This window comes from Camelina sativa, chromosome 7 (genome assembly GCF_030686135.1).
Source record: "Camelina sativa cultivar CO46 ecotype springtype chromosome 7, ASM3068613v1".
Classification (NCBI taxonomy): domain Eukaryota; kingdom Viridiplantae; phylum Streptophyta; class Magnoliopsida; order Brassicales; family Brassicaceae; genus Camelina; species Camelina sativa.
Genome location: NC_141886.1, coordinates 6,966,683 through 6,991,455, shown reverse-complemented (window position 1 = coordinate 6,991,455; position 24,773 = coordinate 6,966,683). Strand labels below are relative to the sequence as shown.

Sequence of the window (24,773 nt, the reverse complement as noted above, 5' to 3'; positions counted from 1 at the left end):
CAAACCGCTCCAATTCGACAATTAAAACAATCTGATCGAACGAGAAATTGCTGGTGTCGATCGACACTACCCTGGTGTCTATCGACACCCATTCCCAAAATCCTCAATTTTAGTTCACGGATGTTACAATTTACTTTCTAGCTAGATCACTTAACCCTCATTAAGGTACGTTTTACTTATGCTACAAATTAAATGAAGATTTTAATTTTATTTTCATGACATTTATATGAAAATAATTTTTTGTTTTGCAAGGTTTAATATTTGGATTTCACATTGAGGGTCTAAGCACAAAAGCGGAACTCAAAATAGGACAAAATAGAACTCAAAAAAATCGCTTTCTCAATATATTTTTTTTGCTTTCACAAACGTCAAGAGTCAAAATCAGATTTTGCTCATCTGTCTCCTTGATATTACCAAAATTTTCATTTATCTTTCATTGCCTTATTAGGCAATTCTTATGCAATCAACAAAAACCACAAATGCATTTTGATTCCACTTGATCAGCGTCGTTATCTCGCCTATTCAAACTTCCTTTTTGGACTTCACCAATATATTTAATTGATGGTTACAATACGGGACCACGTTACAATTTACAAGATAATTGCTTAAAAAAATACAATCTCAAGTTTTAGACACACATATATATATATATATATATATATATATATTCAATTCAAAGAGCAAGTTGAAACCCCTTTAGAAACCAAAATCATTTCCTTCTAGCTATTCAAATAATAATTTTAAACTTATAGTTCCAATACCATTTGTTTTGTAAAAAGAGTTTGGTCAATATATATATATATATATATATATATAATTTGACGCCTTAGTGCAAAAACAAAATATTAAGCCTTCCAATAAAAGAAATGTGAACAAAAATAAAGATATGAGCCTAGCTTTATTTATGTGGTTATGCCTAAAAGATTTAAACATTTGAAATGTGGGTCTATTTTCAAGTACATAATATCTTTTCAAACGAGCTATTTTACAAAAGAGTACTTTGCTGTAATTGTCATGGCTCGGAGACCATTTCACTTATCCTCTACCTAATTGGACCAGACTTCAATACTGTATAAACATGGTCCTTTTCACGCCCACATGCCCATGTATTGGTCATTCGCTTTTGCAATACCAAGCTTAATTATTTACTTAGACATGGTCCTTTTCTTCATGTTTTCTCTTGTCTATCTATGGCTAAAACGATATATTCCACATGAAAATTAGACGCATGAGATGCTTTAATCAATTACTACAAAAAAAACATGGTGAAAACCGACGAAATTTCCAACAGTAACAAATTCGTTAGAAATTTCCGACGGATTGCCGATCAATTTCCAATGAAAATGTATTTATCAATTTCTGTCGGAAATCTGTCAGTAATATATATACTTCCGACAGTTTTCTGATAGATACTATCCCTTGGTGATTTCGTCGGAAATCCGTCAGAAAGTTCCGACAGCTTTCCGATGGATATTGATATTTTCGTTGGTTCTCAAATTTTAAATATATGATACAAAAATTAGCACGTTTTTATATAATCCATTGGAAAACTGTCGATAATTTTCAACGGATATCCGACGGATTTATTACCATTTATGATGATCCTACTAATGTTAGAAAACACATACAAACACACACATACATTAAAACAATCAAATTTAGTGTTTTCCAAATTTGTGATCAAAGTAGTATAAAAGATTGTATAAGTGTAATGTGTTATATGGAGAGATATAGTATGTTACAAGTGATTTTGGTTTTGAAATTTTGTTTTGTTAAAAAATGATACATGAGAAGGTTGTGTACATTCTAACTTGACTAAATAGAATGTTAAATCATCAAATATGGCATTTTACAAGAACCCAATTTGTTTTAAATCCTATACCCCAAAACCGTCGAGAATCCGTCATAAGTGTTTTAACACCAACGGATTTCCGACGGACTTAAAAAATTTCAAATAACCGCGCAAAAATTTTCAAATTTTTTTAAAAAACCGCGCAGATTAATCATGATTACCGACAGATTACCCGTCGGAAATCCGTTAGAACTCCGAATTAAAAGTAAAAACACAACTCTTCTTTTTCTTTTTCTTCTTCATTTTCAGATCCTCTCTCTCTCTCTAAAACTTCTTCATATTTCTCTGGCTTCTCTCTACCAAAAACAACTTTTACCACCCAATCTTTGCTAATATGTAAGTTTTCTTACCATTTTATGTTTATATAAAGTTGTTATATAGATTAGATTTGTAGATATTAGGTTTTGGAATGTAATTTTTTTAGATTATGGGGTTAGATAGGATATGAGTCCCAAGAGAAAAATGTATAATTTTTAGATATTTTAGGTGTGGAATGTAATTTTGTTAGATTAGGTGGTTAGATAGGATATGAAAAGAGAAATGTATAATTGTTAGATTTTAGGTTTTGGAATGTATATGCATATTTTATATGTGTTAGATAAGATTTGTTTAAAAGTTTGTTAAAAATTGTTTCTATTTAATTTTAGCTTGTAAATTAATTTTTATATGTTAACTCATATTTCTAAAATAGGTATTTATGTTTTTATGAATTTTGACATAAGCTTTTGAAACTATTGAATTTATAAATTTATTAAATATTTGGTATATTTTAGGATTCTTATAGAATTTTAATTCAATATTATGAATTTTTAAATATTGTGACTTTTTATATGAAATTATGCAATTTTAATTATATATTTTTTTTAAAATATTTTTTTCATAAACCGTGGGTAATCCATCAGGATATTCATTTAATAAATATATTTTTTTAACAGTTAATTATAAACTGTCGGGAATCCGTTAGATACATATGTCGGAATTCCGTCAGCAATGTTTCAGACGGGAATATTTGTCGGAAATCTGTCAGAAGTTGCTGTTGGAAGTCCATCAGTAATTACTAACGGGATTTTTGCTGTTGGAAATTTCCGATGGAATTCTGATAGATTCTGATTTTCCGACGCTCTAGATCCGACGGAACGTTTTTGTTGAAAAGCTGTCGGTAAATAACCTTTTGGACGGATTACTGATGAAAAGCTGTCGGTAAAGGGACCTTTACGACGGATTACCGATTAAAGAACGTTTTTGTTTATAACAACATATCTTTTTTTATTTCGAAATTTTAGACAACAGATAGATTTCAGAATATTGGACTCTCGATGGTTACCACAAACATATAAATATTCCAAAAGTCTTCCAGAATTAACAAGAAGACAGTCACAGACCCATAACCCGTACGTAGGTTTAATTTATGTATTGAATATATATAATCCGAACTTGCATATATGTGTTTTTAAGGCACAAGCTTGAAGGAGAAACCGTTGATAGTGACACCTCCGTCAACGCAGATGGCTTGGCCTGTAATGTAAGAAGCTGCAGGAAGACAAAGAAATGCCACAAGCGGTGAAACTTCGTTTGCCTCTCCAATACGCCCTACCGCTGTCCTCTTCTCCGCTTCTTTTTTAAACTCTTTGTCATTGAGACACTAAGAAATTTTAACAGTAATTAAGATCAAAATATATTTTTTTCATTTTTATTTCCATTTTCTCGAACTAGGAGAACTTTTTATTTTGGCCTTACATCGTTAACCAAAGGAGTTGTGATGAACCATGGGCAAACAGCGTTAGCCCTTATCCTGTCGCTCGCCCATTCGCAAGCTAAGTTTCTAGCCAGCTGATTCATGGCTCCTAAATGAGTTTATATACTTTTATATGTAAGTATCATAACACAAGGAATAGATTATATATATTTTTAAGGAGGCACAGTACATGTATATATATACCGTACCTTTGGTTGCTCCATAAATGGATCCAACATTATTGATATGCACAATTCCAGCAGTGGACGACATGAGCACGATGCTCCCTGAACCAGATGCTTTCAACAAAGGGTGTGCGAGCTGCGAGAGATGGAAAGCTGACTCGAGATTTGTAGCCATTATAAACGAATAATCTTCTGCTGTATACTCTGTGGTCGGCTTGACTATGAACGTACCGGCATTGTTGACCTATACAAGTATACATAAACACAATAAAAACACAACATCATTTGGTTCTTGTGAATTTTAATCTCAAAGGGGAGAAGCTTATATATGTAATTTTACAAGGATATTGAGTTTTCCTTGGAAGAGAGTGGAAACGGTCTCCATGAGTTTCTCTCGTTGATCACGAGAAGAAACGTCGCAGACAGAAATGGTGACCTGAAACCCTTTTGCTTGCCACTCACGTAAGCGTTCTTGAAGCTGAGTTTCGTCTCTTGCACATGTGTGGACTTTTGCTCCCATCATAGACAGTTCCTCCACCACAGCTTCCCTATTCATGAAACACACACAAACATAGATTCTATCATAATTCAATAAAAGAGCATATCTATGAAAACACGGACTGACCCGATGCCTTTAGAGCCACCAGTGACAAGAGCTGTCATCCCACTAAGACTCCATCTAGAATTCGTTGCCATTCCTAGTTTTCAGCCAGTGATGACTTTTCACCAACGATGATCACGCATCTTATATAGACAAGTCGTGATCGCTTTGAATTTGAAACTTCCCATCTCACGTACAGACGTACTCACATTGCTAACCGGTCGACAGTCGACTCGACCACACGTGTCTACAAGCGGATAGGGTATACCTGGCTATCAATTTCCCTCATCTCAAGGTTCCAGATCATGGATGATGACCGGTCAACCCACAAGTGGATCTAGGAGGAGAGGAGAAAATAATTTAAATGGACAGTCGGCCCACAAAAAAGGGACTTACGAAGACATTTTGGAGAGCTATGAAGATCACATGTTTAAGAAAATAAAATAATTCCAGATCATAGATGTTGACAGCTCCGTATCCACTAGCACATCTTGACATAAGTTCCGGTCGGGTTTGTTAAAATCGTACTATATAATTTGATAACATTTGGTGACCATAGAAATAAAAATAATAAATTGATACCATTAACAGTTTTCAAAAACTCAAAAAAATATTACAAATAAAACCTTTGTAAAATAAAAGGTAAATAATATGGAGTTATGGACCCTATATATATATTTTGGAGAGTTATGAAAGTATTTTAGGCTTCTTCATACTTTTTTCTAGTTTAGGTTTATTCGTATTTTGTTAATAATAATATTTGAATAACATGACCTTTCTTGTAATAATGTTATAGAGTTATACGTTTGGTGGTGTTTCCTACTAACAATCAAAGGTGCTGCTTGTAGACAAGAAATACAAAGGTCTTCTGTTTGATTTTTAAAACCTTTTCGCACAAAAAAAAAAAAAAACACCAATTTGTAGGTTTGTAATTTATGTTTACATGAAAAAGTTCATAAAAAAAAAAATCTTATATAATATTAGAAGGTTTTTGTCTAAATTTGTCTGCCAATGCGATACTTGGCGCTCTATATTTGTGACACATATCTTTCTCACTAATCTTAAATTAAATATTTTTTATATTCTTCATTTTATTTATATCTTATATGATGTATAGTTTGTTTTAAAACAACATTTCACATTGTTACAAAAATATATTGCTTCCAACTTTTAAATATAATATATTTCCTAATGAAAGCATATACCATATAACCTAAATATAAAACTAATGATCAAACCAATTAAAACAAAAAAAAAAGTTTTTTATACTTTTAAAACAAAAATTGAAGCCAAATTAATTTATGACAGACTAATTTAAAAAACTAAAATATGTTCTAAAATATTTAAAAAATCACATTGTATCCAATAATCATATATATTGTATTAAAGACAAAAACTCATATAAAATTAAATTATATTTAATAATCTATAAGTTACAGTTTGACTGTCTTTAAAACGTATGTACTAAAAGAAAATAAAAATAACATAATTGCTTAATCACCCCATGAAATAATAGAAAACAATAGTTTCACAAAATAATTTAATGGTAATTATACTATTTATTTTAAAATGATTAGATAATAGAGATAATATATCGAATCTAAAAAACATTAAATTTGACACAATTTTTTCATGAATTTTATTCAAAATTTAATGCAAGATATAGTATAAAATATTTCATTAATTTTTATGACATGAGCCGTATTTTAATATGCATTATTCCAATTTTTTATGTTAAGGGTGATTACAAGATTAGAGAGTAAACATTGGAGCATATGATTAATCGTGAGTACACTTATTAATTATTCAAAAAAATCTTTGGTGATTCTTCTGTTACCTTGTAAAACATATTGTCCAGATTCATAATCTCATTAGTATAGTACAAAATTCAGGTTTTACAGGTTTTAGAAGTTTAGTTTATTGATTGGATGAATTTGAGTTGTTCTGTTTTTTTTTCTCACATTTAGATGTAAGTTAAAATAAATTAGAAATGTAGTTATGTCAGAAAAAATTGGAATGTATGTATAGTTGATATCATTTTTTCTGATTTTGACATGTTGTAGAGTTCATATTTTTGATAATTAAAAGAACATAATGAATAAGAACAGAGACAAGAATCGAGAAATAAGCCATCATCATAGAAGTATAACACATTTTAAGCATTCATATAGAGTTTCTTATTTACAAGAAATTTGTTAGGAGGCTAACTAAAGAAAATCAAACCTAGCAACATATTGTGGAGTCAAAAAAAAATCAAATATTAAGTTTGAGTTAAAGAATATATAAAGTTGTAAAACCACTTGTAAATAAGATAAATATTTATCAATTATTTTTCTTTACGATTGAGACTAAAATATAATTTTTATTTATTTATTTTCATGGTTAGTGAGTTTCGATAATAATTTTCTGATTATAGAGATCTAGCGAATCATTATATAAGTCTTGATCGCATCCATATATTACAGCTTTGAAAAAGATGTAGAGAAAGATGAGATTTATCTGGTAATATTTGAAAACTATTGTCAGTACTCAATTTTTGTTTCAAATGTTTGATATATGGCCTCTACACAAACAACATGTGTGCTAAGACTATTTTCAATATATATTCTATTTTTTACTCTAAAATAGAGCATAGTTTTTTCAACATATGAATCTATTTTATACTCTAAAATAGAGTTAGTGTAAAAAATTAAAGTGCATATAGAGTAATCCTACTATTTACTCTATTTTAGAGTAAGATATAGAGTAGGGTTAGAGCAAATGTTACTGTATAACAGAGTATTGACTTTAAAATAGAGTGGGGTTCGAGATGCTCTAAGAACCTAACAATTTATCCCAAAACAATAAAATCCAAAACAACAAAACTTTGAGGGATTAATTACTTCAATCTAAAAAATTTCCGATATGTTTTGTTTATTTTATTTTGCGTCCAAACATTAAAAACCATATATATAAAAGAACACATATTAAACATTTAAAAAAAAATACTAAAAATACATTTCAAAAATATATTTCTAAAATTAAAAATATATCATAATTAATAAAAATAAAATTAAATATATCTCGTGCATCGCGCGAGCTTATTTCTAGTAATTATTATAAGATATAAACATTTACATCTTCTTATGAATTACATTATATTTCCATAAATTTATCAAACGTAGACGGATGGCTCTCCGTTCTTTAGTTTTGTTTTGACATGAAAGACATTCATATAGCGAAGCAACCGGTATAGAAGTGCATGCCTTCACGAAAAAAAAAATGGATTGCTCTCCTTTCATTTTTATTCAAAAATAAAACAGGTGTTCTTAAGACGCTAGAGATTGCGAGTTTATTTGAAAATAAATACGCAGTAAACAAATAAACATAGATACAAACCAAAAAAAACAATCAACGTACGCCAGTTAAATCGGAGGCTTGAAAGAGAAGCCATTGACCGTGGCACCTCCATCAACGCAGATTGTTTGGCCAGTTATGTAAAACTAGAAGCGGCTAGGTTTAGAATAAACTTTTCTATCTTTCTTATTGAATCAAATACAATTACAATCCTATATTTATACAAGAGAAACTAACTTGTGTACCAAGCAAAGCTTGGAGATTAAGTTATTCTATTTCCTATTCTTAGTAGATTGATATCTAGAATAAGAAAATATACAATATACTCTACAATACATTCCAATACTCCCCCTCAAGTTGGAGCATGCAAATCACAAATACCCAACTTGGATAGTAACCGTGTAAACGGAACACCTCCCAATGCCTTAGTTAGTATATCAACAAGCTGCTCATCCGTACGAACATGAACTATAGTCAGGACTCCATCTTGAACAGCATCACGGACAACATGACAATCCCGTTCAATATGTTTTGTTCTTTCATGAAAAATGGGATTATTAGAAATATGAATGGCAGCCTGACTGTCACAAAATAGATGTATAGAATGCTTCTGAGGACACCCTAAATCACCAAGAAGTTGTTTGAGCCACAATATTTCATTCAAAGCATTGCGCATCGCATGATATTCAGATTCCGCGGAAGACTGTGAGACAGTTTTCTGCTTCTTCGTCTTCCATGAGATAGGCGAACCACCTAAAAACATAACATATCCACTCAATGAACGACGTGTAAGAGGACATGTAGAGAAATCGGCGTCACAATATGCCGTAAGAGTGAGGTCAGGGTTGGAACTCAATAATATGCCACGACCTGGAGCACCTTTCAAATAATGAACAACACGCAAAGCCGCATCCGAGTGATCAACACGCGGAGACTTCATGAACTGAGAAAGAATATGAACAGAATATGCAAGCTCCAGTCTAGTAGTAAGGAGATAAATGAGACGACCAACCAGACGCCTATAAATCTCGGGATCAGACAAAAAAGCACTCTTACTGAAACCCAATTTGTGATTTTGTTCCATTGGCGTCGCTTCTGGCTGCGATCCAAGTAGTCCAGTTTCACTAATGATGTCAAGAGCATAATTTCTCTGAGAGAGATACATACCTTCTGAGCTCCGAGCAACAACATCCCAAGAATCAAGACCTTCAAGGGCATCGACCTCTGTTCCCATAGCATTTGTCCACCGTGGATTTTTAATAGCTTGTTTATACGTAGTCGGTTCAACAACAGCAACCACAGCGGCTAAAAACACTTGATGAGCAGGTGAGAAAAGATCATCGGATATATAATTAGTGAGAGGATAAGGTGTCTTACCTTGGACCGGTGTCGAGGAAGCTGAATTGGAGTTGGAGAAGTCGTGATGGGGTTCTTCGAGACAACGTGCATTGTAAGTAACATATCCTTGTAACGTGACGGAAGGAAATTTATTTCGTTTACCAACTCCTAATTCTTGGACTTCACTCAACGGAGCAGCCTCGGTAACAGACTGAGAAGATGGTGTTTCATCGTCAGAGGAAGAAACCTCTGTGACTAACGGCGGAGAAGGAGACTCCGCCACAACCAACGGTGTGGAGATCTCCGTTATACTTTCGTCTTCCATAACTCCAACAATAGGAGGAGTGCGATCATCAGTGTCGCTCCCCCTTATGACGGTCATGGTTTTCGGTGGAACAACCCAATCAACATCAAATTGCTGATCTTGACGAGACTAAATATTCTCATGATCCTCTGCAACATACGAGAATACATTTTCTTGAAAAACCACATCTCTTGAAACCAAGAACTCATTTGTCTCAAGATCATAAACCTTCCAACCCTTCTTTCCAAATGGATAGCCAACAAAAATGCAAGAACGGCTCCTATGTCCAAACTTATCTTTATCACGAGACCGTCGATGTGTGTAGCAGGAACAACCAAAAACTTTTAAATCATCATAACAGGGTTTCTTGTCAAAAAGCAACTCATAGGGCGTTTTACCTTTGAGAAGTTTCGTCGGTGTGCGATTATGAGATATGCAGCGGTTAGGATCGCTTCACCCCAGAACTTGGTTGGTAAGCTAGCTTGAAAGAGGAGAGACCTAGCGACGTTTAAAATGTGACGATGTTTTCTCTCCACACGCCCATTTTGTTGTGGTGTATCCACACATTAAGTTTTATGTATAACTCCATTCTCACGAAAATATGAAGATAAACACATAAACTTGGTGCCGTTGTCACTCCGCACCGTACGAACATCCTTCCCAAACTGTTTCTTTGCATACATGCAAAATTTTTGCAGAACTTGCTTAACCTCTGATTTTTCAAGCAACAGATAGGTCCATACTGCTCTAGAATAATCATCAACAATGGTCAAAAAATAAACTGCTCCACAGGATGCACGAATTGGATAAGGACCCCATATGTCAACATGTATAAGTGAAAAGCATTCCATTGCTTTATTTGAACTATCATAAAAAATCTCTCTTGTTTGCTTTGCCTTGAAACACACATCAAAATGGTGGTGATTGGCAGAGTTTTTAAAACCATAAAACATAGGTAAACTAGAAATAACTATAGAAAAGGGTGCCCAAATCTTCGATGCCACAAAGTTGAATCACACTGCAGTCCAACCTTGTTAACTCGCACAACATCCGCATCTTGAAGATAATAAACCCCATCACGCTCTTCACCTCTTCCAATCAGCATCCTCGAAAAACGGTCCTGAAAAACACAAAAATCATCTGTAAACATTGCCACACATTGTATTTGTTTGAGTAACTTAGAGACTGAAAGGAGTGTGCAATCAAGAGCAGGAACGTATAACACATTATCGAGTACTATGTCAGCGGAAACACGAAGCATCCCCATACTCGTTGACATTGTTTTACTACCATCCGCAAAACCAATTGAACATGGCGGTGTAGAGATTACATCTACTAGTAACGAAGAATTTCCCGTCATGTGGTGAGATGCTCCTGTATCAATAATTATATCCTTATTAATCTTACCAGAAAGCTTATCGGAAGTGGTTGTCTTCTTGTCTTTCACCAACTGTTCCAAAATCTTCCATTGTTCTGTTGTAAAAGTCGGATAAGTGGAGGCATGTGGACTTGTTGCATGAGCAACTGTAGCATAACCACGACCTCAACCCGTAACACCATTGTTCGGGTTACGACCTCCGCCACGTCCGGAGCCACGACCTCCTCCTCTACCTAAACGTTCTGTCCACCATTCCGGGTATCCATTCAATTCCCAACAAAAATCTTTTTCATGCCCAGTCCGACCACAATGAGAGCACAAACTTCTTTCTCTACCCTTATTGTAACCTTGTGCAGGTTTCAGAGGAGCAGATCGTGTCACATAAGCAGAAGCATCGGTGAGCTCAAGTCCGTTGTTCTGAACACCGTCTGCTTGTTGAACGGACCGTGTCGTGAATCCCACGACATCATGTGGCTGCTCTCTCTTCTTCGCAGCGACAAGCCTTTGTTCTTCTCTAATTACTTTAGCATAAGCTTGTGCTAAATCCGGCATCGGGTCCGCATCAGTGATTTGGCAAATCACATTGCCAAACCGAGACTCATCAAGTCCCATGACAAACTGATGAACTTTCTCTTCTTCTCTCTCTTGTGCAATACGTGCACCAGCTCCACATGTACAAACCGGAATTGGGCGATACCCATTCAACTCATCCCATAACACCACAAGACGACCGTAATAATCAATCACGGTTTGTCCATCTTGTCGACATGATGCCAACTGACACATGATCTGATGGATTGGTACTTTATTCCCAACAGAGAAACGTTCTCTCAAATTTTCCCATAACTCTGCAGCATCGGAGACGAACGACACCGTAGAGCGTACTCGAGGGATGATAGAAGGTCTCAACCATCCTACCACCATTGAATTCACACTCGCCCACGATTCCATCTCTGTACCCGCAACTGCCGGCTTCTTGATTGAACCATCGATGAAACCAGTCTTTCTTTTGGCTTTGAGGGCGTTCATCATCTCTGTTGCCCACTCTGCGTAGTTGTCTCCGGTCAACTGAACGGAGGAGATCATCGAACCAGGGTTATCACCGGAGAACAACGTGTATGGTGATACATCCGATGGTTCAGTGGGCTTAGCAACAATAGCTTTTTCTTGACTCGACATCGTAACTGTGTTTGGATCTTAATCAAAGATCAAAAGAGAAAAAAAAAAAAACTTTGAACGAAGAAGAAACGAAGAAGAAAGAAGGAAGAAACGAAAAAATCAGGCTTTTAGCTCTGCTACCATGTAAAACTAGAAGCGGCTAGGTTTAGAATAAACTTTTCTATCTTTCTTATTGAATCAAATACAATTACAATCCTATATAAATACAAGAGAAACTAACTTGTGTACCAAGCAAAGCTTGGAGATTAAGTTATTCTATTTCCTATTCTTAGCAGATTGATATCTAGAATAAGAAAATATACAATATACTCTACAATACATTCCAATAAGTTATATAAGAAGCTGCCGGAAAACAAAGAAATGCCACAAGCGATGATACTTCATTTGGTTTACCAGCACGTCCCATTGGTGTCTTCTTCTCCACTTCTTCTTTGTACTCCTCATCATCGAGATACTGATTAAAATTCACAAGTTATTATATTTCTTATATTTATATCTAGTATATAAGGAGATGATTGTTATTAATTTGTATTTATTTCTTATTTTATTACCTTACATCTTTAGCTAAAGGAGTTTCAATGAACCATGGACAGACAGAGTTAACCGTTATGTTGTCATTTGCCCACTCGCATGCTAAGTTTCTTCCTAGCTGATTCATAGCTCCTAAACACGTAGATTTTTGTATATTCATGTTTATGTTAGTCTCATAATTCCCGTGAACGATCATGTTTTTTGAGTATGTATATACCTTTAGTTGCTGCATAGATAGAACTAATATTGACATGCACAACTCCTGCTGCGGAGGACATGAGCACGATGCTCCCTGAACCAGAGGCTTTCAACAAAGGATGTGCGAGCTGTGAGAGATGAAAAGCGGACTCGAGATTTGTAGCCATCAGAAACGAGTAATCTTGTGATGTGTACTCTGTGGTTGGCTTTTCTATACACGTTCCCGCATTGTTGACCTATACATATTTGTATATATATACCCAAACAAACATAATATATAAATACAGAACAAAATATCACTTGATCTGGATCAAAATCTTATTGATCCTGCTCTTATACTCTAACTTACAAGGATGTTGAGTTTTCCTTGGAAAAGAGAGGAAACAGTTTCCATGAGCTTCTCTCGCTGTTCACGAGACGAAACGTCGCAGATAGAGATGGAGACCTGAAACCCTTTTGCGTGCCACTCACGTAAGCGATCTTAAAGCTGAGTTTCGTCTCTGGCACATGTGTGGACTCTTGCTCCTAACATGTCTAGTTCCTCCACCACAGCTTCCCTATTCATCATACACATGAGTTGAAACATGGAGATACAATCAAAGACCATATGATAAATATATACACGGGAAATTAGGATAGTATATATGTGAAGGTATCATGAAAATTCTCTGTTCATATATCAGAGTGGAAAATCTGACACAAAATTGAAAATTCCACAGTTAAAAACCGTTTAAAAAGTTGCACACTATGATAATAATGATTTCTAATGTTTAATAAAATATCTTAAACATTAATATATGAACGTTTTAAAGATATTTTCGTCACATTTGTCAATATAGTGAGCCTTAAAGTCGGATCGATAATGACTATAGTTTTTGGGATTGTAGAAACTTTAACAGTAAAACTAAAGCACTTTGGTTTAAAAAAATTATGATATGGATTTTGGTTCTAGAGACTTTTGACTAATAAAAGAGAACATTTCGTTTATATTTATTACATTCTTTGGTTGGGTCTATTAAAATTCATTGTTACAACAAAGATACATTACTTTTATTCATCAAATTCACCTCATGTAAGACTTTATGAGTTTGACTTCATGTAAGGAAGACTTTAAAAGGCATGAACGGAGAGAGCTCCATCAACACATATTGTTTGGCCTGTAACGTAAGAAGCTGCAGGAAGACACAGAAACGCAGTCATTAAGCCTTCCAATAATTAAAAGAAATGTGAACAAAAATAAAATATGAACAAAATATTAAGCTAAAGCAATTTTGTTAATCGATATGAACAAAATATTAAGGCCTCTAATAAAAGAAATGTGAACAAAAATAAAGATATGAGCCTAGCTTTATTTATGTGGTTATGCCTTCTAAAAGATTTAAACATTTGAAATGTGGGTCTATTTTCAAGTACATAATATCTTTTCAAACGAGCTATTTTACAAAAGAGTACTTTGCTGTAACTGTCATGGCTCGGGGACTGTTATGTTGTGATCCAATTCAACTGGTTAGCTTGATGTCGACTTGGTTAGCTGGTTTAATGATGGTTCATTATTCTTTGGCATCGGTTTTGGAAGTCCAAAAATGATTTGGTTTCGAAGAAATTGGAATTGCAGAAGGATTAGGATTTATCCTTTTGTGTTGATATATATACACCATCTCTCCTGTTAATCTCTCTGAAGTTCTGTTCTTGAGCTTGAGAGAAACACTTGAATTATTATAGTGAATTGCTGGGTTGAATCCAGCTCCAGATGTAGATTCATCACATCGGTGAATTGAACTGGGTAAACAATTCCTTGTGTCCTTGCTTTCTTATTTCGGTTTAACTTTTCTTTGATTCTGAGATTATGTGTTGGTTGAGCTAATTTGTGTTGAGTTCTTGAGAGGTTATCGCCATTAAAACTTAACAGATTGGTATCAGAGCCAAGGTTCCATTGGTGATGGCGAACGACGCGAACACGAACACGAATTCGAAGGCTTCGTTCCAAGTCTTTAAAGAGAACTCAGATTTCTTGTTATGGAAGATTAAGATGCAAGCTCATCTGGGTTTAGCTGGGCTAAAAGGAATCACAGAAGATTTCTCTCTGACAAAGACGGTTTCACTTACTAAAAGTGAAAGAAAGAAAGCTGCAGAAGGTGAAGAAGATTCAGAATCTTCTCTATCAAAGGAAGTTTCTGATCCTGACAAAGTTGTGAAGTCAGAACAGGCTATGAATCTTATAATTGCTCATGTTGGTGATGCTGTTCTGAGGAAAATTAATCATTGTACTAGTGCTGCAGAGATGTGGGAGACCTTGAACAAGTTGTACATGGAGATGTCCTTACAAAATCGGATCTATGTGCAACTTAAGTTTTATTCATTCAGGATGAGTGAATCAAAGACGATTAATGAGAATGTGAATGATTTCTTGAAGATTGTTGCAGAGCTAGGTAGTCTGGATATTTCTGTAGAGAGGAAGTACATGCAATTCTGTTCTTGAATGGTCTACCTGGTAGCTACACTCAGCTGAAGCATACCTTAAAGTATGGGAATAAGAAATTGTCACTACAGGATGTGTTCTCGTCTGCAATATCTTTAGAGAGAGAGTTGGATGAGCTAAAGGTGAATGAAAGAAGCTCATCAACTGTGCTCTACAGAAGTGAAAGAGAAATAATCAGTAAGGAGGACAAGGCAGGGGTAGAAGCAGGTCTAATTCTAAAACAAGACTTACCTGCTGGTTCTGCAAGAAAGAAGGTCACTTGAAAAAAGACTGTTTTGCTAGAAAGAAGAAGATGGAGAGTGATAGTCAGGGTGAAGCTGGTGTCATCACAGAGAAACTAGTGTTTTCTAAAGCACTAAGTGTTAATGATCAGATGGTTAAACATTTGTGGGTGCTTGATTCTGGGTGCACGTCTCACATGACGACCAGAAGGGACTGGTTCTGCAGTTTTCAAGAAGGAGGATCATCAACAATCCTTCTTGGTGATGATCATTCAGTGGAATCACAGGGACAGAGTTCCATTAGAGTTAACACTCATGGAGGATCGATCAAAGTTCTGAATAATGTCAAGTATGTGCCCAATATGAGAAGGAATCTCATCTCCACAGGAACTTTAGATAAGTTGGGATATCAACATGAAGGTGGAGCTGACACGGTTAGGTATTTCAAGGATAATACTACTGCATTGTGTGGAAACTGGTGAATGGATTATACATTCTTGATGGTGAGACAGTAATGTCTGAGAATTGCAATATAGTAGAGACAAAGCAGATAACAACTTTGTGGCATAGCCGTTTGGGACACATGAGCATTAATAATATGAAGGTACTAGCTAGAAAGGGTTTACTGAATAATATGGAAATCAAGGAGTTAGATTTTTGTGAGCATTGTATAATGGAAAAGTCTAAAAGGCTGAGTTTCAATGTGGCAAAGCATGGAGCAACAAAAGCATTGAGCTATGTTCATGCAGATTTATGGGGATCATCAAACGTGTCTCCATCTATGTCTGGTAAACAATATTTTCTTTCTATCATAGACAATATTGATCATAGATGACAAGACTAGGAAAGTATGGATATATTTTCTTAGGACTAAGGATGAAACTTTTGAGAAGTTTTGTGAATGGAAAGAGCTAGTAGAGAATCAGGTTGATAAGTGATTGCTCGAGTAATTACCCGATACACTTAACCGCAAGGCAGTATATACGGGGTCGAATCCACAAGGACCAATGGTACACTAAAGATTTGCGAGAGTCGTAAATAGCTAAAGCGGACGAATGTTTGTTTGTTTGGTTTTCAAGTTTGTAAATAAAAATGCAAAGAAATAAAACTGATTAACTTATAAGATTTAAAACATTGGGCAATAGGGTATTTTAGAGATCAATGACTAATGAGAAAATAAAATATGGAATTCAATAATTAAGAACCGTTCTAGAACATAAACACTATAATAGACTAACCCTCTTTCAAGGCATTAGAAACTAAATTTGACTATTAGTTTGCTAAACTTTCATTTGCAACCTCCTAGCCAAATTTGCATTACAATCAAGTTCATTAAGTTCACAATGCGTCCTAACATCAACTTTTGCAGGCTAGAAATACATTGCTCAATTCACACTCATTCAGGCATTCTATCGAACACTTTTGATGCATAGAAAAATCTAGTGTCTAAAACAAGGTGATCAGTCCTATTTTAGCATTAAGATCATGTGAATCAAAGAACCTAAGGACTAAGAACTCCAATAAATAATTAAAACAACAATTCATTGAATCTTCTAATTGGAACCCTAAAACCCAATTGGAGAACTACTCACACATAGCAAAAGAGAAAACAAAAATCATAGATGAAGAAAACATGATTAAATTGCATAAATAATAAGAAAGGGTTTAGAAATCTTCTCCAAATTGTCAGTGAGGATGAATTTCTAGAATCGCAAAAGAACGGCTAACAAAAAGTCTCAAGTTGCAGAAAAGAAAGCGTGGAATAAAACTTAGAATAAAACTTAGGGTTTTTCTCCCAACAAATAGAAAATATTTATAGAGTTCTAAAAATAAGGTAAAAAGGTAACGGCCTAGTTAGGACATTTTCTCAGCCAGGCAGGTATCTCAGGTAGGTGGGTTTTGGCGTGAAACTTGTCGGGTTAGACTTCGCTTCTCATCCAGGCGGGTTTCTTAGATAGGCGGGTTTTGACGTAAAACATGTCGGGTTAGACTTCGCTTCTCAGCCAGGCAGGTTCCTCAGGTAGGTGTGTTTTAACGTGAAAGTTGCCATGTTAGACTTCGTTGCTTAACCAGGCGGGTTCCTCTGGTAGGCGGGTTTTCACGTGACCCAACATTTATCTCATATGCTTGTTTGTATCCCGAATAGCTCATTTTCCTCCAATTTCCTTCAAAGTTTCCTAAAACCTGTAAAGACTCGATAAAGAACCAAAAGACTCCAAAAACAAACTTTGACTCAATAAAAAGTATAAAATAAGAGAGAAAACAAAGACTCAAAACCGATAAAAAACACCATATATCAATAAGAAAGTTAAGTGTTTGAGGACAGATAATGGCTTAGAGTTTTGTAATACAAGGTTTGATTCTTATTGCAAAACTCATGGAATAGAAAGGCATAGGACATGTACTTATACACCACAACAAAATGGTGTAGCAGAAAGGATGAATAGGACCATTATGGAGAATATTAGATGTTTGTTGAATGAGTCTGGTCTAGATGAGAGTTTCTGGGCTGAAGCAGCGGCTACAGCTATGTATATCATAAATAGGTCTCCATCCTCGGCTATTGATCACAATGTCCCAGAAGAACTATGGTTGAACAGAAAACCAGGTTATAAACACTTAAGAAAATTTGGATCGATAGCATATGTTCATCATGATCAAGGAAAACTGAACCCGAGAGTTTTGAAAGGCGTTTTCTTAGGTTATCCTACAGGCACCAAGGGTTACAAGATTTGGCTGCTGGATGAAGAAAAATATGTAATTAGTAGGAACGTGGTGTTTCAGGAAGAAACAATGTTTAAAGACTTAGAAGGGAAAATCAGATGACAAAGCTTAAGAAGTTACAGAAGCTTCAACTTCAAATTCTGATATTATTACAAAATTAATCCAAGAACAAGGAAGTTCTAAGCAAGGTGGAGTTATCTATGAACCTGAAGTTGTAAGCGAAGAATCTGAAGAAGAATGTGGTGAAAAAACAGAGAAAGTTCAGTCACCAGAAAGAAGTGGGTTGACAAACTATCAATTAGCGAGAGACAGACCTCGCAGGCAGATAGTGGTTCCAGTCAAAATGAAGGATTATACTCAATTTGCTTTTGCATTGATGGCATATGAGGTTCTGAATGCTGAAGAAGAACCTCAATGTCTCCATGATGCTCAAAAGGATAAAGATTGGATTATGTGGAATGGTGCTATGGGAGAAGAAATGAACTCATTACTTAAGAATGGAACATGGATCCTAGTAAATAGACCCACATACAAGTAGGTAATAAGGTGTAGGTGGATATACAAGTTGAAGCCTGGAATACCTGGTGTTGAATCCAAAAGACACAAAGCTAGACTTGTTGCAAGAGGATTCACACAAAGAGAAGGTATAGACTACCAAGAGATATTTTCTCCTGTGGTGAAGCATGTTTCAATCAGAATACTATAGTCAGTGGTGGTTAATCAAGACCTGGAGTTAGAACAAATTGATGTTAAAACAGCTTTCTTACATGGAGATTTGGAGGAAGAGCTGTACATGGAGCAACCAGAGGGTTTTGAGTCAACTGACGGCAAAGACAAGGTTTGTCTACTTAAGAAATCTTTACATGGCTTAAAGCAGGCTCCGCGTCAATGGAATAAAAGATTTGACAGGTTTATGACAGAAGAGAAGTTTATAAGGAGTAAACATGATCAATGCGTATATGTGAAGATGATCAATGAAGGTGATTTCGTTTATCTTCTATTATATGTGGATGATATGTTGATTGCAGCAAAGAACATGTCAGAGATTAACAAAATAAAACAGAGACTTAGTGAAGAGTTTGAGATGAAAGACATGGGAGCTGCTAGTAAGATTCTTGGAATAGAAATCACAAGAGACAGAGATCAAGGAGTTTTGTGTCTGTCTTAGTCGGGATATTTGAAGAAGGTTTTGAAAAGGTTCAATATGAGTGACTGCAGGCCTGCAGATACTCCTATTGGGACACACTTCAAGTTATCTGCAGTTCGGAATGATACAGAGTGTATTGACACAGAAAATACTCCATACTCAAGTGTTGTTGGGAGTGTAATGTACTTAATGATTAGTACACGATCTGATCTTTCCTATGCCATAGGTTTGGTTAGTTGCTTTATGAGTAAACCTGGAGCAGTGCATTGGGAAGCTATGAAATGGCTATTGAGATACATTAAGGGTTCTCAAGATTTAAGTTTGGTATACACTAAAGAGAAAAATTTTAGTGTGATTGGATATTGTGATTCAGATCATGGAGGTGATTTGGATAGGAAAAGATCAACTAGTGGATATATTTTCACAGTGGGTGGTAATACGGTGAGTTGGAAATCAAGTTTACAAAAAGTTGTGGCCTTATCATCTACTGAAGCAGAGTATATGGCTTTGACTGAAGCAGTGAAGGAAGCTATATGGATTAAAAATCTGTTGGAAGATCTTGGTTTGAAGTAGAAAAAGGCGCAAGTTTGGTGTGACTCTCAGTCTGCAATTTGCTTGTCCAAGAACAGTGTTTATCACGAGAGGACCAAGCATATGGCAATCAAGAGATCTTTTCTCAGTGACGTTATTGAAAAAGGTGAAATAGAAGTATCCAAAATTTACACTTTAGAGAATCCTGCGGATATGCTAACAAAAAGTATCCTTATTAACAAGTTTGATTTAGCTTTGGATGTTTTGAAGCTGATCAAATGGGAGTAAGTGTTAAAGCTTACAATGCTGGAGGTTAAACCCAAGTATGTCAGTTCACTATGGAGGAGAAGAATTGTATCAAGGTGGAGAATGTTATGCTGTGATCCAATTCAACTGGTTAGCTTGATGTCGACTTGGTTAGCTGGTTTAATGATGTTTCATTATTCTTTGGCATCGTTTTTGGAAGTCCAAGAAGGAAAATGATTTGGTTTCGAAGAAATCGGAATTGCAGAAGGATTAGGATTTATCCTTTTGTGTTGATATATATGCACCTTCTTATCCTCTCCTATATCTTAATTGATCTCTATCTTGTAATCTCTGTGAAGTTCTGTTCTTGAGCTTGAAAGAAACACTTGATACATTATAGTAAATTGTTGGGTTGAATCCAGCTCCAGACGTAGATTCATCACATCGGTGAATCGAACTGGGTAAACAATTCTTTGTGTCCTTGCTTTCTTATTTCGGTTTAACTTTTCTTTGATTCTGAGATTGTGTGTTGGTTGAGCTAATTTGTGTTGAGTTCTTGAGAGGTTATCGCTGTTAAAACTTAACAAGGACCATTTCACTTATTCTCTACCTAATTGGACCAGACCTCAATACTGTATAAACATTGTCCTTTTTACGTCCACATGCCCATGTATCGGTCATTCGCTTTTGCAATACCAAGCTCAATTATATACTTAGACAATCCTTTTCTTCATGTTTTCTCTTGTCTATCTATGGCTAAAACGATATATTCCACATAAAAATTAGATGCATGAGATGCTTTGTTTATATTATCAGGCTATCGATTCCCTTAAAATGTTTTAATCAATGTTTTCTTTATAACAACATATCTTTTTTTATTTCGAAATTTTAGACAACAGATAGATTTCAGAATATTGGACTCTCGATGGTTACCACAAACATATAAATATTCCAAAAGTCTTCCAGAATTAACAAGAAGACAGTCACAGACCCATAACCCGTACGTAGGTTTAATTTATGTATTGAATATATATAATCCGAACTTGCATATATGTGTTTTTAAGGCACAAGCTTGAAGGAGAAACCGTTGATAGTGACACCTCCGTCAACGCAGATGGCTTGGCCTGTAATGTAAGAAGCTGCAGGAAGACAAAGAAATGCCACAAGCGGTGAAACTTCGTTTGCCTCTCCAATACGCCCTACCGCTGTCCTCTTCTCCGCTTCTTTTTTAAACTCTTTGTCATTGAGACACTAAGAAATTTTAACAGTAATTAAGATCAAAATATATTTTTTTCATTTTTATTTCCATTTTCTCGAACTAGGAGAACTTTTTATTTTGGCCTTACATCGTTAACCAAAGGAGTTGTGATGAACCATGGGCAAACAGCGTTAGCCCTTATGCTGTCGCTCGCCCATTCGCAAGCTAAGTTTCTAGCCAGCTGATTCATGGCTCCTAAATTAGTTTATATACTTTTATATGTAAGTATCATAACACAAGGAATAGATTATATATATTTTAAGGAGGCCCATGTATATAAATACGGTACCTTTGGTTGCTCCATAAATGGATCCAACATTATTGATATGCACAATTCCAGCAGTGGACGACATGAGCACGATGCTCCCTGAACCAGATGCTTTCAACAAAGGGTGTGCGAGCTGCGAGAGATGGAAAGCTGACTCGAGATTTGTAGCCATTATAAACGAGTAATCTTCTGCTGTATACTCTGTGGTCGGCTTGACAATGAACGTACCGGCATTGTTGACCTATACAAGTATACATAAACACAATAAAACGCAACATGATTTGGTTCTTGTGGATTCCAATCTCAAAGGGGAGAATCTTATATATGTAAACTTACAAGGATGTTGAGTTTTCCTTGGAAGAGAGTGGAAACGGTCTCCATGAGTTTCTCTCGTTGATCACGAGAAGAAACGTCGTAGACAGAAGTGGTGACCTGAAACCCTTTTGCTTGCCACTCAAGTAAGCGTTCTTGAAGCTGAGTTTCGTCTCTTGCACATGTGTGGACTTTGGCTCCCATCATAGACAGTTCCTCCACCACAGCTTCCCTATTCATGAAACACACACAAACATAGATTCTTTAATAATAAATTATCATAGTTCAATAAAAGAGCATATCTATGAAAAGAAGGACTGACCCGATGCCTTTAGAGCCCCCAGTGACAAGAGCGGTCATGCCTCCAAGACTCCATCTAGAATTTGTTGCCATTCCTAGTTTTCAGCCAGTGACGACCTTTCATCAACGAAAGATCACACATCTTAAATAGACTAGTCGGCATAGCTTTGAATTTTGAAACTTGCCACCTCACGTACAAGACGTACTCACATTGCCAACAGGCCGACAGTCGACTTCGACCACACGTATCCATGATAGGGTATTCCTGGCTGTCAGTTTCCCTCATCTCAAGATTCCAGATCAGGGATGATAACCGGTCGACCCACAACCGGATCTAGCCATAAGTTCTCGTGAGGAGATCAGTCGTACTGTCGGCGCCCACAAGAAAGGACATACGAGTATATATTTTGAAGAGTTATCAAGATATTTGATGCTTGCTCGTACTGTATGTACGTAATTTTCTATGTGTTCATAAAACAACGCATATAACTTGTGTAAAAGTAGGAAAATCACTGTGTAACTTTTGTTTACCTTAACAAACGGACCATATACATATAAGAACAATAATTATCAAAATAGTAACAACTGACAAACAATACTCATAAACGTTATAATAGAAGGTTACACTCATAAGGTTGCTAGTTGATACGATATTTTCTTATTATTTAAGGTTATAAAATAATTTTAAATATTTCAACTATTATTGGGAATAACTTTGCACCTTTCTACAATCTGACGACACATGGACAACAGTACTAGGTCATGGCAACTGACTTAGGTTGGAGTCTCCAACCTCCTGAAAAAATACCTTCCAGCCGGTATTCAAAGGTAACCTAAAACACCTATGAAAACAATATTTGGTGGCGCCGAGTAACCGATTCCAAAAAGGAGTTTTACTGAAGGTAAAATATTAAACGATTTTTTTCTTTATTTAAATACCATTGTCATCACAAAATTTCACGATAATTTTCTATGATTTTTTTCTCTTTTTTGTTGTCTTTTTTTTTTTTGATAAAGTCTTTTTTGTTGTCTTTGAGTTTACGGATAAAATTATTAATTTGTTGCAACGAAGTTGTAATGAATCTTATGACAAATAGAAAAATAACTATATCAAGAATAAAAAATAGTTACCAACTCAAAAATAATTTTAAACTTTGAGATGTGCAAATACTTATTTTGAGATGTTCACTAAATATATCTATGTTGATAATCGAATAAAATTAGTAAACAAATGTAAGTATGAGAAAAGTATAGAAGGTATCAAATTTTAAATCCACTTCCGCTAGATTGATGAACATAATCCAATTTATCTTAAAATAATTCAATGAAATGGGTAATAAAATAATCAACGGGAGCAAATTTGTATAGGGGGCATTACATCATATCTTTATTTCTTTACCAGTCACCCCTTATGACGCTTAGTCCCCCTAGCATCGATGTTATAGCACTCAAACATTTTGCCATCACTTGAGTTCTCTAGAACAATAAAAGAGAATATAAAACTCTATAAAACTGGGGACTGACCCGATGCCTTTAGTGTCACCAGTGACAAGCGCGGTAATGATGCCTCCAAGACTCCATCTTGAGTTCTCTCAATCTCTCCCAAGCTTCCCCCTTCCTATGCCATACATAGTTATCGGACCGCGAGGATTCTTTTCTTCAACGAAGATCAAAGATCTCAAAGAGAAGTGATCGATATAAGTTGATAGTTTCAAAATTTAGAACCTCTCATCTCAAAGTATATACACATTGATGACCGTACACGTATACTCATAAGCCATATAATACATTAGACGTTCGGCACCTGCGACGGAAGCTTGAATGGAGTAGCACATGTTCAATTAGTCATATAAATACTCTTTGTTTGTTGTTGTTGGAGATTATGTTGTTTGTTGTTGTAAACAGAGTCGTGTAAAACTACTGTGGAGTGAGAGTAATGCTCTAGTTGTATCTAGAGGCTTTTACGGTTATGGTTACAACTTTGTATCATTCTGATATAGATAAGAGGAGCGATTCGTAGTTTCATTCTTATCATATACGTGATAGGATTTTCCTGGCTAATAGTTACTTAACGAATAGCACATGTTTAATTAAGAAAACAAAATAATTCCAGATTATGGATGTTGACAGCTCCGTATCCACTAGCACATGCATCTTGACATAATTTCCGGTCGGGTGTGTTAAAATCGTACTATATAATTGGTAACATTTGGTGACCAAAAAAATAAAAATAACAATTGGTAACATAAACAGTTTTCAAGAACTTAAAAAATATATATTACAATATCACGTGTCATCATAACATGGACTGATGGACAGTTGGTAAAATAAAAGGTAAATAATATGGAGTTATGGTTTATGGACCCTATAAATATATTTTGGAGAGTTATGAAAGTATTTTAGGCTTCTTCATACTTTTTTCTAGTTTAGGTTTATTCGTATTTTGTTTATAACAATGTCTGAATAACATGACCTTTCTTGTAATAATGTAATAATGTTATGACGTTTGGTGGTGTTTCCTACTAACTTGATTATAAATTCAGCTTACCTTCTAGTGTGTATCAGGAAAACAATTACTGAAATTAAGTGTTGCTTCATTGCTTGTAGACAAGAAATACAAAGATCTTATGTTTGATTTTTAAAACCTTTT

At 35.2% G+C, this 24,773-nt stretch overlaps 2 protein-coding genes across 3 annotated transcripts; both read right to left on the bottom strand.

The window, feature by feature from the left end:
• Window positions 1-3,091: 3,091 nt before the first annotated feature.
• LOC104700590 (senescence-associated protein 13) lies at window positions 3,092-23,883 on the bottom strand. Of its 2 annotated transcripts, XM_087458006.1 has the most exons (6): window positions 23,648-23,883; window positions 4,398-4,710; window positions 4,113-4,320; window positions 3,797-4,016; window positions 3,590-3,696; window positions 3,092-3,494 (listed from the first exon to the last, which is right to left on the bottom strand). In XM_087458006.1, exons 2-6 carry the CDS (start codon window positions 4,466-4,468, stop codon window positions 3,303-3,305), a joined length of 798 nt encoding a protein of 265 aa, XP_087314132.1. In that variant the 5' UTR covers window positions 4,469-4,710; window positions 23,648-23,883; the 3' UTR covers window positions 3,092-3,302. The 2 variants fall into 2 exon arrangements, with proteins under 2 accessions (XP_087314132.1, XP_087314131.1); XM_087458005.1 differs by lacking the exon at window positions 23,648-23,883 and having other exon boundaries at window positions 4,398-4,754.
• On the bottom strand, window positions 20,835-22,504 carry LOC104700588 (senescence-associated protein 13-like). The gene is made up of 5 exons (XM_010416117.3): window positions 22,146-22,504; window positions 21,848-22,055; window positions 21,533-21,752; window positions 21,332-21,438; window positions 20,835-21,236 (listed from the first exon to the last, which is right to left on the bottom strand). Exons 1-5 carry the CDS (start codon window positions 22,214-22,216, stop codon window positions 21,045-21,047), a joined length of 798 nt encoding a protein of 265 aa, XP_010414419.1. The 5' UTR covers window positions 22,217-22,504; the 3' UTR covers window positions 20,835-21,044.
• Window positions 23,884-24,773: the final 890 nt, after the last annotated feature.

Coding starts and splice junctions, on each gene's coding strand:
- LOC104700590 (XM_087458006.1), bottom strand. CDS start 4,468: ATGGCAACGAATTCTAGATGGAGTCTTAGTGGGATGACAGCTCTTGTC. Junction 4,321..4,397: donor GGTGGCTCTAAAGGCATCGG/GTCAGTCCGTGT, acceptor TTTCATGAATAG/GGAAGCTGTGGTGGAGGAAC. Junction 3,495..3,589: donor CAACTCCTTTGGTTAACGAT/GTAAGGCCAAAA, acceptor AAAATTTCTTAG/TGTCTCAATGACAAAGAGTT.
- LOC104700588 (XM_010416117.3), bottom strand. CDS start 22,216: ATGGCAACAAATTCTAGATGGAGTCTTGGAGGCATGACCGCTCTTGTC. Junction 22,056..22,145: donor GGGGGCTCTAAAGGCATCGG/GTCAGTCCTTCT, acceptor TTTCATGAATAG/GGAAGCTGTGGTGGAGGAAC. Junction 21,439..21,532: donor CATTTATGGAGCAACCAAAG/GTACCGTATTTA, acceptor AAACTAATTTAG/GAGCCATGAATCAGCTGGCT.